The sequence below is a fragment of the Thalassophryne amazonica genome, chromosome 5 (genome assembly GCF_902500255.1).
Source record: "Thalassophryne amazonica chromosome 5, fThaAma1.1, whole genome shotgun sequence".
Taxonomy (NCBI): Eukaryota; Metazoa; Chordata; class Actinopteri; order Batrachoidiformes; family Batrachoididae; genus Thalassophryne; species Thalassophryne amazonica.
In genome coordinates, this window is record NC_047107.1 from 53,637,047 (window position 1) to 53,653,145 (window position 16,099).

General features: G+C 48.4%; 1 protein-coding gene across 2 annotated transcripts in view; it reads left to right on the forward strand.

Moving 5' to 3' along the window:
• Positions 1-12,051: 12,051 nt before the first annotated feature.
• The window catches only part of ssh1a (slingshot protein phosphatase 1a), a 78,464-nt gene continuing 74,416 nt past the window's right edge, over positions 12,052-16,099 (forward strand). For both annotated transcript variants that reach the window (XM_034170273.1, XM_034170275.1), the window contains exon 1: positions 12,052-12,181. In XM_034170273.1, the coding sequence (XP_034026164.1) occupies positions 12,101-12,181 (81 nt within the window). In that variant the 5' untranslated portion in view covers positions 12,052-12,100. The remainder of the gene's footprint in view (positions 12,182-16,099) is intronic.

The window sequence follows — 16,099 nt, forward strand, 5'->3', positions numbered from 1 at the left end:
CACCCGATCAAGATGCTGGAGATGGGAAGAGAAATCGGCAGAATATACAATGATGTCATCCAGATACACCAACAATGATTCCACCATCTGACCATTCAAACACTGCTGCATCAACCGTTGGAAAGTCGCGGGCGCATTACAAAGTCCAAATGGCATCCGCTCAAATTCATACAAACCCAGCGGGGTAGCAAAAGCCGTCTTTTCCCGATCATCAGGATGCATCTCAACCTGCCAGTACCCACTAGCAAGATCCAACGTCAAAAACCATTCCGACTGGCCAAGACCAGTCAGTGTCTCCTCAATACGTGGCAAGGGAAATGCATCCTTATGCGTAACTGCATTCAATTTCCTATAGTCTACGCAAAACCGCCAACTACCATCCTTTTTCCGCACAAGAACTATAGGAGCTGCCCAAGGACTACTACTCTCCCTTATCACTCCCTTCTCAAGCATCCCTGACAGAAGGGTCTTCACCTCCTTATACAACATCGGCGGAATCGGACGATACCTCTCCCGTATGGGGGCAGCATCGCCCGTAGGGATCCTATGCTGTACCACATTCGTCCGCCCAAAATCTTCTTCATAACGGGCAAATACCTTCTCCCATTTCCGCAACAAAGCTTGCAATTCCCGTTGCTGTTGTTCGGACAACTCCGAACAATCCTCGCCCATACCAGTTACCACAGGCAGTTCCAAACCGGTATCAGCAGTGGCAACGTTCACCAGCGAGACCTGGACAGCGCCATCTTCCCCAAGTGAGAAAGCCACATCATTAGATCCACACACATCAGAATCCTCAATCCCATAAAGCCGACCCAACTTGTGAAAGCGGCCAATCGACACACTATACGGGTGCGGATTACACACACGAACCGGGAGCCTCCCCTTCCTAACTCCCACCAAAGTCCTAGCCACACCCACAATCCCAGAACCAGGCATAGGCTCCATCAGCGCATCATAATCCACCCCCTTTTGTCCCATCCTAGTACGTCCCCACACTATCAACTCACTCTTTGGTGGAACAGAAATAGCATGTTTAGAGGCTAACCTCACATATCCCACAAACCCGTCCACTCCCAAGGGGACCTTGCCACTTCGACACACCGCAAACGCATCCCTCCAGATCTTCTGTCTCTTAAAAGCCTGCGGACAGGCAGATTTTCCAGGGCATTTAAACACGGTATCCCAGCAGGCTCCAATAATATTCATTCCAACAATCAAAGGGCTCAAGCACTTCTCATCCTTAACAACCACCACCCCTCGATCCGAGACCCTGATCCCCTCAACCTCCACATCCAATACCGCGTAACCAACACACGGAATTTCCAACCCATTGACAGCACTCAGTCGAAACCACATCGGGGCCTGCCCAAGCTTAATCTGTCCAAAATACTTATTAAACAGGCTCTCAGCCATTATAGTAACTTGTGACCCTGTATCCAGCAAGCCACCCAACCGAATTCCCTCAATAGTTAGCTCTATAGTGGGACACTGACCAATAAGAGCATCAGAGGTCCTGGATAATGGTGGTATGGCAGCAGCCCCTGCAACTCGGACCTCAGCAGCAGGGTCTACCAGTTTTAAAGCCGGTTCAACTACAGACACACAGTGCCGAGCAATATGCCCCACCTTCCCACAATGATAACAAATAGGCCGACCTTGCTCATCCCAATCATGGGATCGCCTAGGTGAACACCGTTGCCTCCGCATAGGTTTAACAGACCTAGATTCAGATAAAACTGGATATCTTTGCGGCTTAAACTCTGCCACTATATCCTGAGCCAACCCCCTAACCTGCTCCTTCACTTCTGCAAGAATCTCACCCTTTAACTGCTTTTTCTAATCAGAACCCTGATAGGGCCTACCCAAATCATACGGTTCCCCAACCGATGAACAGGTTACATCCAGCTTGACACCCCCATACTCCAAATCAAGCTGACGTGCCTCCTTTTGCAGCTCAGCAAAACCTAACTCAGGGTTCCGGCGAGCATAAACCTTCAAGGCCCTAGCAAAAGGCCCTTCACAAAGTCCCAGCAACAACTGGTCTTGCAGAATCCTTTCAGAGGGGGCATTATCAGAATCCAAATACTGCAACTTCCGATACAATTCACACAACCTTAACATGAACGACTGTATAGGCTCATCTTCTCCCTGGACACAACTAAAAAAACTAGACCTCAAAACGGGAACAGAAACTTGTTCATCATATAATAAATCTAAGTGAGCAAAAATTTTTGAAATTTTACTTTTCTCCTCTTCATCTAAAACTAAAATTTGGCGCTTAGCTTCCCCAGTCAATGCTCCTAAAACAATACTCACTTTCCCAACCTCTGTCAAATCCTGAAACCCCAAAAACCCCTTAATCTGTTCCTTCCAGTCACAGTACCTTAATTCGTCACCTGGCCCTCTAAATCTAGGGAGCCAAGGTGCACCTGGGTACACTGGCATCATCATATTTGCTTCTGTTCAGAAACACCAGCTCTCAGAAAATGGTATCCTGTTCGTGACGCCAAATTATGTAAGCCCGGGTTTGCGGGTTATTGTGGTTTTGAATTAATGAATGAAAACACAATCAAATAATGCATGTAACTATAATAAAAATAGAGCTGGAGTAACCAAACAAAGCAAACTTAATATTACAATTTATTACAAATCACAAAATATATAATAAAAAAAAATAAAACAATTTAAACCAGAATTTATATATAAAAACAAATATAAAAAAAAAAGTCACTCTGCGAGCAGTCAGTCACGATGACAGCCAATCCACAAATACTTCCTGCTGTCGTCTCAGGGCGGGCCCTGCTATCCTCCACTCGGCACGACACACTCTCTCTTGGCGGGGCGTGGCTTCCTCCAATCACCAAGCGCGCAGCCTCCTCGTCACTGATCTCTCCTCGTAACAACTCTCTTCGTCGCCGCAGCTTCCGTGCACCTACACACACACACCCAGGCCAGCGAGTGCACAACTCCAACTCCAAGGAAACTCCGACTTTCTGATTAAAACAGGCTCCTCACAACCACATCAAACGTACTCACAGACACGGCAGGGTCCTCCCCTGCCGTTGCGGATAATCCACGTCGTGGCGTCTCTTCAGCAGGAGTATTTCAACTGAAACCAGTCACGTCAGCGCCAGTATGGCTCCTTTTTAAATGATCACTTCCTCACCCGCTGCTCCTCCTGCTGTTCTGCCGAAAATCTCTGTCCTCTCTCCAAAGAAGCGAGGTGGAACGGAGCAAAAAAAAGTGTTTTGTTTGTGGCTCAATGGAGCATCAATTGAGCGATTGCCCTGAACGGTTAAACACCAATGCCCGCCCCTAGAGACAGGGCTTAGGGTGGGCCAAAAACTTCACGTGGGACACACATATTGCCGCACGACTCCCAGTTACAATCCTTAGTGGGGATTTAACCCTTCAGGCCCCAGCACTGGTAGACACAGGGTCAGAAGGGAATCTGTTGGACAGCAGATGGGCCAGGGAGGTAGGGCTCCCTCTGGTGGCGCTACCTACACCATTGCAGGTGCGAGCACTAGATGGCACCCTACTCCCTTTACTCACACACAAGACACCACCAGTAACTCTGGTAGTGTCAGGGAATCATAGGGAGGAGATTGAGTTTTTTGTGACTCCTTCTACCTCCCGTGTGATTCTGGGGTTCCCCTGGATGTTGAAACACAATCCCCGGATTGATTGGCCGTCCGGGGTGGTGGTACAGTGGAGCGAAACCTGCCATCGGAGGTGTTTGGGATCCTCTTCCTCCCAGTTCCCAGGTGAAGGAGCAGGTCCAAGTACCCCCCAATCTGTCGGTGGTGCCGGTTGAGTACCACGATCTTGCTGACGTTTTTAGCAAGGATCGGGCACTCACTCTTCCCCCGCACCGTCCATATGATTGTGCCATCGATTTGTTGCCAGGCGTGGAGTTCCCGTCCAGCAGGCTGTACAACCTCTCCCGACCTGAGCGCAAATCGATGGAGACCTACATCCGGGACTCCTTAGCTGCCGGGCTGATCCGTAACTCCACCTCTCCGATGGGAGCGGGTTTCTTTTTCGTGGGAAAAAAAGATGGCGGTCTTCGTCCATGCATTGATTATCGGGGGCTGAACGAGATCACGGTTCGCAACCGATACCCGTTGCCTTTGTTGGATTCAGTGTTCACCCCCCTGCATGGAGCCAAAATCTTCACAAAGTTGGATCTTAGGAACGCATACCACCTAGTTCGGATCCGGAAGAGAGACGAATGGAAGACGGCATTTAACACCCCGTTAGGTCATTTTGAGTACCTGGTCATGCCGTTCGGCCTCACTAACGCCCCCGCGACGTTCCAAGCTTTGGTTAATGACGTCTTGCGGGACTTCCTGCACCGATTCGTCTTCGTATATCTGGATGATATACTCATCTTTTCTCTGGACCCTGAGACCCATGTGCGGCATGTACGTCAGGTCCTGCAGTGGTTGTTGGAGAACCGGTTGTTTGTGAAGGGCGAGAAGTGTGAGTTTCACCGCACTTCTTTGTCCTTCCTGGGGTTTATCATCTCCTCCAACTCCGTCGCCCCGGATCCGGCCAAGGTTGCAGCGGTGAGAGACTGGCCCCAACCGACAAGCCGTAGGAAGCTGCAACAGTTCCTCGGCTTCGCAAATTTCTACAGGAGGTTCATTAAGGGGTATAGTCAGGTTGTTAGCCCCCTGACGGCCCTGACCTCACCAAAAGTTCCCTTCACCTGGTCGGATTGGAGCGAAGCCGCGTTTAGGGAGTTGAAACGCCGGTTCTCAACTGCACCGGTCTTGGTGCAGCCCGATCCTGGTCGCCAGTTCGTGGTTGAAGTGGACGCCTCTGGCTCGGGGATAGGAGCCGTGCTATCCCAGAGCGGAGAAACCGATAAGGTTCTTCACCCGTGTGCCTATTTTTCCCGCAGGTTGACCCCAGCAGAGCGGAACTATGACGTGGGCAATCGAGAGCTCCTTGCGGTGAAAGAGGCCCTTGAGGAGTGGAGACACCTGCTGGAGGGAGCGTCAGTGCCTTTCACGGTTTTCACTGACCACCGGAACCTGGAGTATATCAGGACCGCCAAGCGACTGAACCCCAGGCAAGCCCGCTGGTCACTGTTTTTCGGCCGTTTTGACTTCCGGATCACCTACCGCCCCGGGACCAAAAACCAAAGATCGGATGCCCTGTCCCGGGTGCATGAACAGGAAGTCAAGACTGAGCTGTCGGATCCACCGGAACCCATTCTCCCGGAGTCCACTATCGTGGCTGCTCTGACCTGGGACGTGGAGAAGACCGTCCGGGAGGCCCTGGCACGGAGCCCGGATCCCGGAACAGGACCGACGAACAGATTATACGTCCCACCAGAGGCCAGGGCTGCCGTCCTGGACTTCTGTCACAGGTCCAAACTCTCCTGCCACCCAGGGGTGCGTAGGACCGTGGCAGTGGTCCGGCAGCGCTTCTGGTGGGCGTCCCTGGAGACTGATGTCCGGGCTTACATCCAGGCCTGCAGCACCTGCGCCAGGGGCAAGGCTGACCACCAGAAGGCACAGGGACTTCTACAGCCACTTCCTGTGCCTCACCGCCCCTGGTCCCACATCGGTCTGGATTTTGTCACGGGCCTCCCGCCGTCCCGGGGGCACACCACCATCCTCACGATAGTGGACCATTTCTCCAAGGCGGCCCACTTCGTGGCCCTCCCAAAGCTCCCGTCGGCCCAGGAGACGGCGGATCTCCTCGTCCACCATGTTGTCCGGCTGCATGGGATACCAACAGACATCGTTTCGGATCGCAGTCCCCAGTTCTCCTCACAGGTGTGGAGAAGTTTCTGCCGGGAACTGGGGGCCACTGTAAGCCTCTCGTCTGGGTATCACCCGCAGACTAACGGACAGGTCGAACGGGCCAACCAGGAGTTGGAGCAGGCCCTCAGGTGCACGACCTCCGCACACCCGACGGCTTGGAGTGAACATCTGGCCTGGATCGAGTACGCTCATAACAGCCAGGTGTCCTCTGCCACCGGCCTCTCCCCATTCGAGGTGTGTCTGGGGTACCAGCCCCCTTTGTTTCCTGTGGTGGAGGGAGAGGTCGGTGTGCCCTCGGTCCAGGCCCACCTGCGGAGATGCCGTCGGGTGTGGCGCACCGCCCGTTCGGCCTTGTTGAGGGCCCGGATGAGGGCTAAAGCCCATGCAGACCGTCGACGGTCCCCGGCCCCTACTTACCAGCCCGGGCAGGAGGTGTGGCTTTCCGCCAAGGACATTCCTCTCCAGGTCAAGTCCCCCAAATTGAAGGACCGCTTCATTGGACCCTTCCCCATCCTCAAGGTCCTCAGTCCTATCGCAGTGAGGCTCCAACTCCCGGCCTCATTGCGGATCCATCCGATCTTTCATGTCTCCAGGGTAAAACCGCATCACACCTCACCCCTCTGTGCACCCGGTCCGGCGCCGCCTCCTGCCCGTATTATTGACGGGGAGCCGGCTTGGACAGTTCGCCGGCTTTTGGACGTCCGTCGAATGGGCCGGGGTTTCCAGTATTTGGTGGACTGGGAGGGGTATGGACCCGAAGAACGCTCCTGGGTGAAGAGGAGCTTCATCCTGGACCCGGCCCTCCTGGCCGATTTCTATCGTCGCCACCGGGACAAGCCTGGTCGGGCGCCAGGAGGCGCCCGTTGAGGGGGGGGTCCTGTTGTGTGGGCTGCCAGAAGAGGAGGTACTGCTGGCCCACCACCAGAAGGCGCCCTGCCTGAAGTGCGGGCTTCAGGCACGAGAGGGCGCTGCCGCCTCAGGAACAAGCCGTGGTGACAGCTGTCACCCATCATCCGTGACAGCTGTCACTAATCAACACATCTGGTATAAAAGCAGGAAGACACCTCCACCAAACTGCCGAGATATCATCTTCATCTGGAGGTAATATCCTCAGCCTTTTGTAAATCTGTTTATTGTGAGTGTTTGCAGGAGAACCGGTCGTTTTTGAGGAGGCTGTGCAAGACGGCGCTCCTTTTCAGCTGAGACCGCTGCAACGCGCTGAGTGAGAGGTGGAGGTGGCATTCCCACCAGTGTTACTGGGTGTTCACACACCCACCCTTTGACTGTCTTTTGCTTTCTGCCAGCAGTACCAGATCCGACACGCCGGGAAGGTGGCCACCTGGGGACTCCGGGACTTGGCGGCTCCAGTATTCCTCGGGTTCAGGTGGCGGTGGAAATCGTGTGGTTCCGGTTCGTTTCCAGACGGGCGTCTCCTATCGTCGAGCCTGCCCACACGACACCTTTTATTAATTGACTGTTGCACATTCTGATTCTGCTGTGTTTGGTTGTGACATTCACACTAGTAAAGTGTTATAATTTGACTCCTTCCATTGTCCGTTCATTTACGCCCCCTGTTGTGGGTCCGTGTCACTACACTTTCCCAACAGTCTGATGCGGAAGAGTTCAGAAAGATTGGTTTGATTACCATTTACTGTTGGCGATGAAAGACTTGGGTGTTAACTTTGTGTTAAAGTCAGAACAAGAAGCTGCACTAAAAGAGATCTATCTGGAACAAAGAGACACATTCTGTGTGTTGTAGCTCCAACGAGAGCGGCACACTGAGCAGGGTGGCAAAAGTAGTCCGGCAAACTCAATCTGTGGGCGTAAGCTATCCCACAATGCCAAAATAAAAGAGATGTTGATCCAATGAGAGCTTCCGAAGCGAAGCGTCTGATGACACGCGTTGAGGCGTTGGTAGGTGTTGCCTGAAGCTTATAAAGCATCTGGTGTGAAAGGGCGGCGTGTTGTTGGTAGAGGTGGGCGATACCGGGAATTTTGGTATTGATCCGATACCAAGTAAATACAGGTCCAGTATCGCTGATATTGATACCGATACTTTTTCATATTTGAGCGTCATAGATCCAAAGGATCCAAAAGACCTAGGATAGAATTTCGCCAAACAATGTACATGACAACAAAATACTTTATTATCACAATCAACATTTTTGTTTAAAAAAATATGACTCAACACAAATTATAACAAAATCTCCTGAGGTAGAGGGCTGACAAACCACAATACAAGGGTGCGCTGCTCCGTGTTGTGTGACACAGCACAGCGCTGCTCTTACAGACAAGAGAGAAGACTTTGATGACTCTTCGTGCGCAGCAGTCAGTGCGTGCGGGCAGGCTTGGAGAGTAACGGAATACATGTAGCGGCGTTACGTAATTAGGATACAAAAGAAGGTAACTGTATTCCGCTACAGTTACAGACAAAAAGACGTATTCAGATTACAGGTATATTTAGTAAAAATGGGGATTACTTCGCAGGATTACAATTTTAATGCATTTTATGATATTATCTGTATATAATATTTTTTTCTTTGAAACGAAAACGTCCCTTCATGGACAGCTACATGACGTCTCCTAACCGGGCAAAATATTGATGAAGTACCCGGATGTTAATGCATTTTCAATGGAAATCCGCAACTGGACACACTCAGAAAAATGCTCACAAAATACGTGTTAAAATGCCATTTTGACCTGGATATTGAGCCAGTAAAATTAAATTACATTAAATTATGTCAGAAAAGTATTAAACTTACTCGGACACACACACACATTCCCAAATATTAGTGTTGAAAGTTACACAGATCTGCGCTGTTCAAGCTGCTGAGCTGAGGCGTCCTGCAGCAGCTGCTGTTCAGCGCAGCACGGCTCCTAAATCCATTACATTACATATATACGAGGGCTGTCAATAAAGTAACGGTCCTTTTTATTTTTTTCAAAAACTATATGGATTTCATTCATATGTTTTTACGTCAGACATGCTTGAACCCTCGTGCGCATGCGTGAGTTTTTCCACGCCTGTCGGTGACGTCATTCGCCTGTGAGCACTCCTTGTGGGAGGAGTCGTCCAACCCCTCGTCGGAATTCCTTTGTCTGAGAAGCGGCGGCACAGGAAAAACACCTCCGTGTTGATAACCATTTGTAAAATCCAGGTGGCTTCTGATGGCTTTCAGTGGAGTGAGTATATGAGAAATTGTTTAACAGCAGGACATGTTCCAACTTGTCCTTAAGGCTTCCAACGGAGGTGTTTTTCCTGTGGCGGAGCGTCGCGGCGACGCGCGGACCCGTCCGCACGTCTTTCATTAAAAAAATCTCCTTTAACAGTGAATATCCGGATAAAATGCTGAAACCGACTTCTTCTGAAACTTCTCTGTTCTCTCACGACGTCCTGGATCAATAGAGCCTGAAATGTGGAGGTTTTCAGCTTGAACAGGCTGACGACGGCGGCTGAGAGCGCTGAGCGACATCTCGCACCGTGGGAAGTCCTTAAAGCGACAGAATCACCTCAAAATCTCTCATCAGCCGTTAAAATTTTCACTGAAAACCAGCTTAATTTTTCGAACCGTGTCCACTTCGATGTGTCTCACAGGTTTAGAAAAAATTTTGATCAAACAACGCGCCAGTCTCTCAGCAACTTCTCAGACAAAGGAATTCCGACAAGGGGCTGGACGACTCCTCCCACAAGGAGTGCTCACAGGCGAATGACGTCACCGACAGGCGTGGAAAAACTCACGCATGCGCACGAGGGTTCAAGCATGTCTGACGTAAAAACATATGAATGAAATCCATATAGTTTTTGAAAAAAATAAAAAGGACCGTTACTTTATTGACAGACCTCGTATATATATATATATTTATATATATATATATATATATATATATATATATATATATATATATATATATATATATATATATATATATATATATATATATACATATATATATATATATATATATATATATATAATATTTTTACACAATTATCAATTATTGACCGAGTTTCATTCATGAAGTCAGTGGTGTGTGTACACATCTCTATGTGTGGGTGTGACTGTGAGCGGCACAGCGCGGGTCATTATAATCTCATTATTTTAAGGTGCAAATAAATAAAAAAAACCCAGTCTTATTGAACAATTTTAATCACTAACAACAAGTATTTTAACTAGACATTGGTCTAGCAGTGGAAAATATCAACTAGACATAAGTAAAAAGTTAATGGTCCGTGTCATCGGGCGACACAGGTACGGCAGGAGACATACAGCTGTTTGTCATCCAAATATCACAGACAAAGTGACAAGAATAACCAAAACCACTTACTTATGGAAGGAGATATTGTCTCCCTTGTTTCTCCGTTTGTGGCTTTGCCAACATGCGCAGTTTTCCGGCATATTCCACCTGTTTCTTGAACTTCTATGCACACAAATCACTAACTTGCCCGGAATTAAAATGGTGATCACACCTCCTTACTGACAGTATTTACTTAATGGTCTTCATTATGCTGTTGTTCTTATTTTGAAAGTTCAGTAAGTGGACTGATATGTTAAACATGGTGCGAATTTACTGAACAAGTAGTAGACTTTTTTTTTGTTTTGTATATTGCTCTGCAAGCCACTTTTAATTACAAATTCATCTGCACACACCTGAGTTTTCATTATCCTTCATTTGTTTGGCATTTTTTGTTGAAAATTTAGCAGGTGAACACTGGGTGTGTTTAAAACAATATTGTAGGTGGTCTTAATTCATAATGTGAAGTAAAACAGAGCATGCCATGTAAAAGAAACAGTTTTATTTTTGCTTAAAAAACTGTACTATGTAGTCAAGACTATTTATATTTAGTTTCTTTTGACTGTATTAGCATATTTGATATTGGAGTAATCCAGAAGTAATTGAAAGTAATCAAATTACATTACTTTAATATTATGGTACTTGGATTACGTTACTGATTACATTTTTCAACAGGTAACTAGTAACTGTATCGGAATACATTTTTAAAGTAACCCAACTCTGCGTGCGGGAGAGAAAAAAAGCTTGAGTATTGATCTTTTTACACGAGGATCATTCTATAGAGGGTTTTCAATCACGTGATCGATTTGCTGCAGGACAGGTGCCGTCTCCATTCTGGATTACAAGGAGGCTGGCGCGTGATAGAAAAATGGAGAGATTGTACAGTTATTACGATGCTTTAAATCCTCGAGATAAAGCTATTTATCATGATAGATGTGCAGCAGTTGGTTCAGTGGATCCGTATCTTACACCAGATAGTGAATTTAGTGGTGATGTAACGAACTGGCCGACAGTGTCACACTGCGATATTGTGAACTAGGAAGCTGCCGACCAGGTCAGCCTTGCCGGCCTCCTGCAGAGCATCACAGCAGAGCTCTGAAAGTGGAGGTCGTCTTGAAGTCCTGAGCGATTTCTCTCACCAGGCGCTAGAAGGGCAGCTTGCGGATCAGCAGCTCGGTGCTCGAGGACCACAATGTAAATAAGCATCCGTATTGGAAGCGTTCTTGTGTTATCCTCAGCAGTATTTTTATGTATTCTTATATAATTTTATTGCCGAATAAAATAAAATAAAATTCTGGGAGCAGTGGATTTCTGGTAGTGGCGGATCTCTCTCAGTGCCACTGTGCCGTGAGGCTTCTTCACACCGACGTTGACGCTTCTGCGATTGTTCGCCAAATGCACGTAGCGTATCACAGCTGCCACCGCGTCGTAATCCAGAATGGCCGCGGGACACAAAATGACGTGACCGATACGTCACATGAAAACCCTCTATACCAGCGTTGGTATCGATATTATCTATATTAGGATCGATCCGCCCACCTCTAGTCGTTGGACACCGTTTCTGTGCAGTGCATTTAATCGACTTGAAGACATGCATGCATTAAACGTTGTCAAAAGATTATGAAATGTATTTTTTAATGTCATGTATTGAACAACCAACATGCTGTTATTTGGGGGAGATCGTTTGTAAGAGCTGAAGAACACTGCACTGAGTGAGTGCGCGGGGATAACTACTTTTGCACGACACTGGCATCTCTCTCCCAACGATAATGTGTGTGTGTGTGTGTATGTAAAATATTGGCAAAGCCTATATGTATCAAGAATTTTTACTTTGTCACTGGCTTTCATGATCAAACTTGGCACTGTGCTGTAAATGAGTAATTACTACTTTACTAAACAGAATGGACAACGCGGGATACTTGCTGCAGGATCATCCATCCATCCATCCATCCATCCATCCATCCATCCCCTAGCAGTAGCAACACAACAGGCCACAGCGGCCGCTGCAGCATCAACTTCTAGTCATGGCGTTGGTTACTCTGCAGCGGTCCCCGACCCCGAGTGCTGCTTCCACCGCCAGCACAGCAACCACGACAGCGGGGGAGGTCAGTATGATTCAGCGTGAACTGAAACGGGTAACAGTGTGAGAAAACAGCCAGAGAAAGGCCGGCTGAAGAAGCTAAATGGGTTAGCGATAACCAAGGCGACATGCTAAGTTGTCTTAGCTTATGCTATGGAACGTTTTCATCCCTGACAACCAGACCAATCAACTGGCCACAGTGTTCGACAATGTAACGGACAGCGTGTGTTTTTGAAGGTTAAAATAATTCGTACAGATCTTCATCTAGGTTCAGAAAAATAGATAAACCGCTCATGCTAGGTAGCATAGTGCCGCATTGATGAAGCTGTTGTTACGCGACTGCCTGTCTTTAAAAATAAATTTCCCTGAAAAAGTAATATATAAAAACCTTTAGGCTAAATAATAAAAAAAATAAAAAATAAAATAACGTTACAAAAAGCTCCAAACGCTTTCGTCCAACCACTGCCTCGTGCAATTAACTTTAATAAAAACATTTGGCAATTCGACGTGTTCTATGTAGTGATATAATTCTGTTTGGCAGACAATAAGTTAGAGACATTCTGTCAAGTAAACAGGTTATTTCCTGCTGTAGTGTATTATTTTCCTGGTTATTTCAGCAAAAAAAACAATAGTTAATATCTTGATACATGAATCCTTAAATCTTGATCATAGTTTAACATAGCTTTGGTCAGTCAAGGTTTCAGATTTAGTGTTTCTACTTCGTCAGTTAATGATATTCTCACAGAGCTATTGTCCTGCTTGTTTCCTGTTTATGTTTTCACATAGCTTTATCATCCCAGTCTTATTTCTGTTCTTCACTACCAACTGGGGGCGCTAACTATCAAGTATTAACAAGGAAGCTCACTTCAAGATCACATCAGATGGAACATACTTGTGATATGTAACTGAGTTTTCTTACAGCCATCACACAGTCATAAGTTTAAATCAAACAGATCTGGGGGAAACACTTCTTATTTTGCTGATTTGTACTGTATAAAATATTCCTCCAAATACTCATCACAACGTTTGCCAAATGGATAGCTTAGCTGAATGGAATTAGACTTTTTTTTTAGTGTGCTGGACTTTGTAGCTAGTGTCCATACCTTAGTGCCTGGCTCTAAAGCTTGATGTGGTCCAACAGCCTGGTGTGCTGAGACACTTAAATGTGGAGTAAAGCTGCTGTAGCTATGAGGTCATCTGATGCTGAGGGGTGACGTACAAGGCCACTACTTTTACAGTAGTGGCCTTGTACGTCAGGGATGGGTATTGATAAGATTTTACCGATATTGATGCCATTATCGATTATGCATATCAATCTGATTCCTTATCGATTCCCTTAATGATACCTCTTGTGAATTTTCTGTGTACTAAAAGTAAGCTTTACAGGTTTTCTATGTCAACAACATTTAATTGAGTCTTAAAGTAAATAAATATGAAATTGGTCACTGAATCCTTGATTTCTGGACTTGAATAAAATCTGCATGGTTGATCCTTGATATCTGGACATAAACTCTACATGGTGGATCCTTGATCTCTGGACATAAATAGAAATAAACAAAATCTGTAGTTTTTGTCACAAACATTTCCTTGGCATGAATGTCACTCCATACATCTGAGCTGAGCTCTTAATTCTGTAATTCATAAAGAATGCAGGACGTCTCATTTTGGGAGGAAAAAAACATTTTAGTCCATTGTAGTTTATTGTCTGTATTACAGCGTTTGGAAAGCGGTGTCATTTTATTTAAAGCACCGCCAGGTCAATCCACCCTTTTAAGTTTTCAAATCCCGTAAAACTTTGGAGAGGTCGCCGTGCTGCGAGATCTCAGTAACACTAAGAACTGCATTGAGACGCTCTGATCGGGCTGCACTTTAACCGCTGCACATGGACAACACCATTAACATCGCAGCATAAAACTATTTTTAGATTGTGCCTAAAACTCTCGTGAATATATTCTCTGGGTTTTTAGACATTGTTATTGCATTTATTTTATGTAAACGTGAGAATCACAGGCTGTCTCACCATTATTTTCAATAGGAGCTGCTGTGAGCTACACTCGCTTCCTGATCATGTCGTTCTGGGGGAAAGTGAAGTTTGCTCTTTAACGTCTTGATTATTGTTCTTTACAACACAGTTTGTGTTGGGAAGGTGTCGTAGCACGGACCCACAACAGGGGGCGCAAAGGAACGGACAATGAGTAAGCCAAAAGGTAACAATTTAATGTTGTGACAATACACAACTAAATACACAAAATCTGCAAAGTCAATTAACACCAGGTGACGTGTGGGCAGGCTCGAAGATAGGAGACCCCGATGAGAGAGAGGCCGCGTCCCACACGGCTTCCACCACCAACGGCCTGAAGAACACCGGAGCCGCCAAGTCCCGAATCCCCAGGTGACCTCTGTCTTCGACTGTTGACCCTGGTACTGCTGGCAAAAAGCAGAAACAAGATGAATGAGTGTAAGTCTTTACACTCAGTGGTTCTCGGTCTGTACACCGTTAGGAGGGGGAACCTCCACCTCCGAATCACACACTCGTGCAACGCCTGTGTAACCACTTATCTGTCCAGAGAGTAAGGCGCAGTCGTCGTTGTTAATCTCCGCCACTCCAGATAAGGCTCCGTCCACAGGAATAGGGCTGCAAATAACACAATGTGTCAGTCAGCAGAGAATTACCTCACGGTAGTCGATTTCTCGGCGGGGAGGTGGAGTTGCAGTCCGGCTTAAGTAGTGGCGTAGATGAGTGACAGCTGGTGTGATGAGTGACAGCTGTCACTTCCTCTGGATCTGGCGCCCTCTCGTGCTTGGAGCCCGCACTCCAAGCAGGGCGCCCTCTGGTGGTAGTGGGCCAGCAGTACCTCCTCTTCAGCGGCCCACACAACAGGACCCCCCCCTCAACGGGCGCCTCCTGGCGCCCGACCTGGCTTGTCCGGGTGTCGTCTGTAGAACTCGGCCAGGAGGGCCGGGTCCAGGATGAAGCTCCGCTTCACCCAGGAGCGTTCTTCAGGTCCATACCCCTCCCAGTCCACCAGATATTGGAACCCCCGGCCCTTACGACGGACGTCCAGGAGCCTGCGTACTGTCCAAGCAGGCTCCCCGTCGATGAGCCGGGCAGGAGGCGGCGCGGGTCCAGGTGTACAGAGGGGCGAGGTGTGGTGAGGCTTGATACGGGACACGTGGAAGACAGGGTGGATCCGCAGTGAAGCCGGGAGTCGGAGCTTCACTGCGGCCGGGTTGATGATCTTGAGGATGGGGAATGGTCCGATGTATCTGTCCTTTAACTTGGGTGAGTCCACACAGAGGGGGATGTCCTTTGTTGACAGCCACACCTCCTGCCCGGGCTGGTACGTGGGGGCCGGGGAACGTCGGCGGTCCGCATGGGACTTGGCCCTCGTCCGGGCCTTCAACAGGGCAGAGCGGGCGGTCCGCCACACCCGGCGGCATCTCCTGAGGTGGGCCTGGACCGAGGGCACACCGACCTCTCCCTCCACCAGCGGGAACAATGGGGGCTGGTACCCCAAACACACCTCAAAAGGGGAGTTTCCGGTAGCAGACGAAACTTGGCTGTTGTGGGCATACTCGATCCAGGCCAGATGGTGACTCCAGGCCGCCGGATGTGCGGAGGTGACACACCAGGGCCTGCTCCAACTCCTGGTTGGCCCGCTCTGCCTGGCCGTTGGTCTGGGGGTGGTACCCGGACGAGAGACTCACGGTGGCCCCCAGCTCCTTGCAGAAACTCTTCCACACCTGTGAAGAGAACTGGGGACCATGATCTGATACAATGTCCGATGGTATCCCATGCAGCCGCATGACGTAGTGGACCAGGAGGTCTGCCGTCTCCTGGGCCGTCGGGAGCTTCGGGAGGGCCACGAAGTGGGCCGCCTTGGAGAACCGGTCCACTATCGTGAGAATGATGGTGTTGCCCTGGGACGGCGGGAGGCCCGTG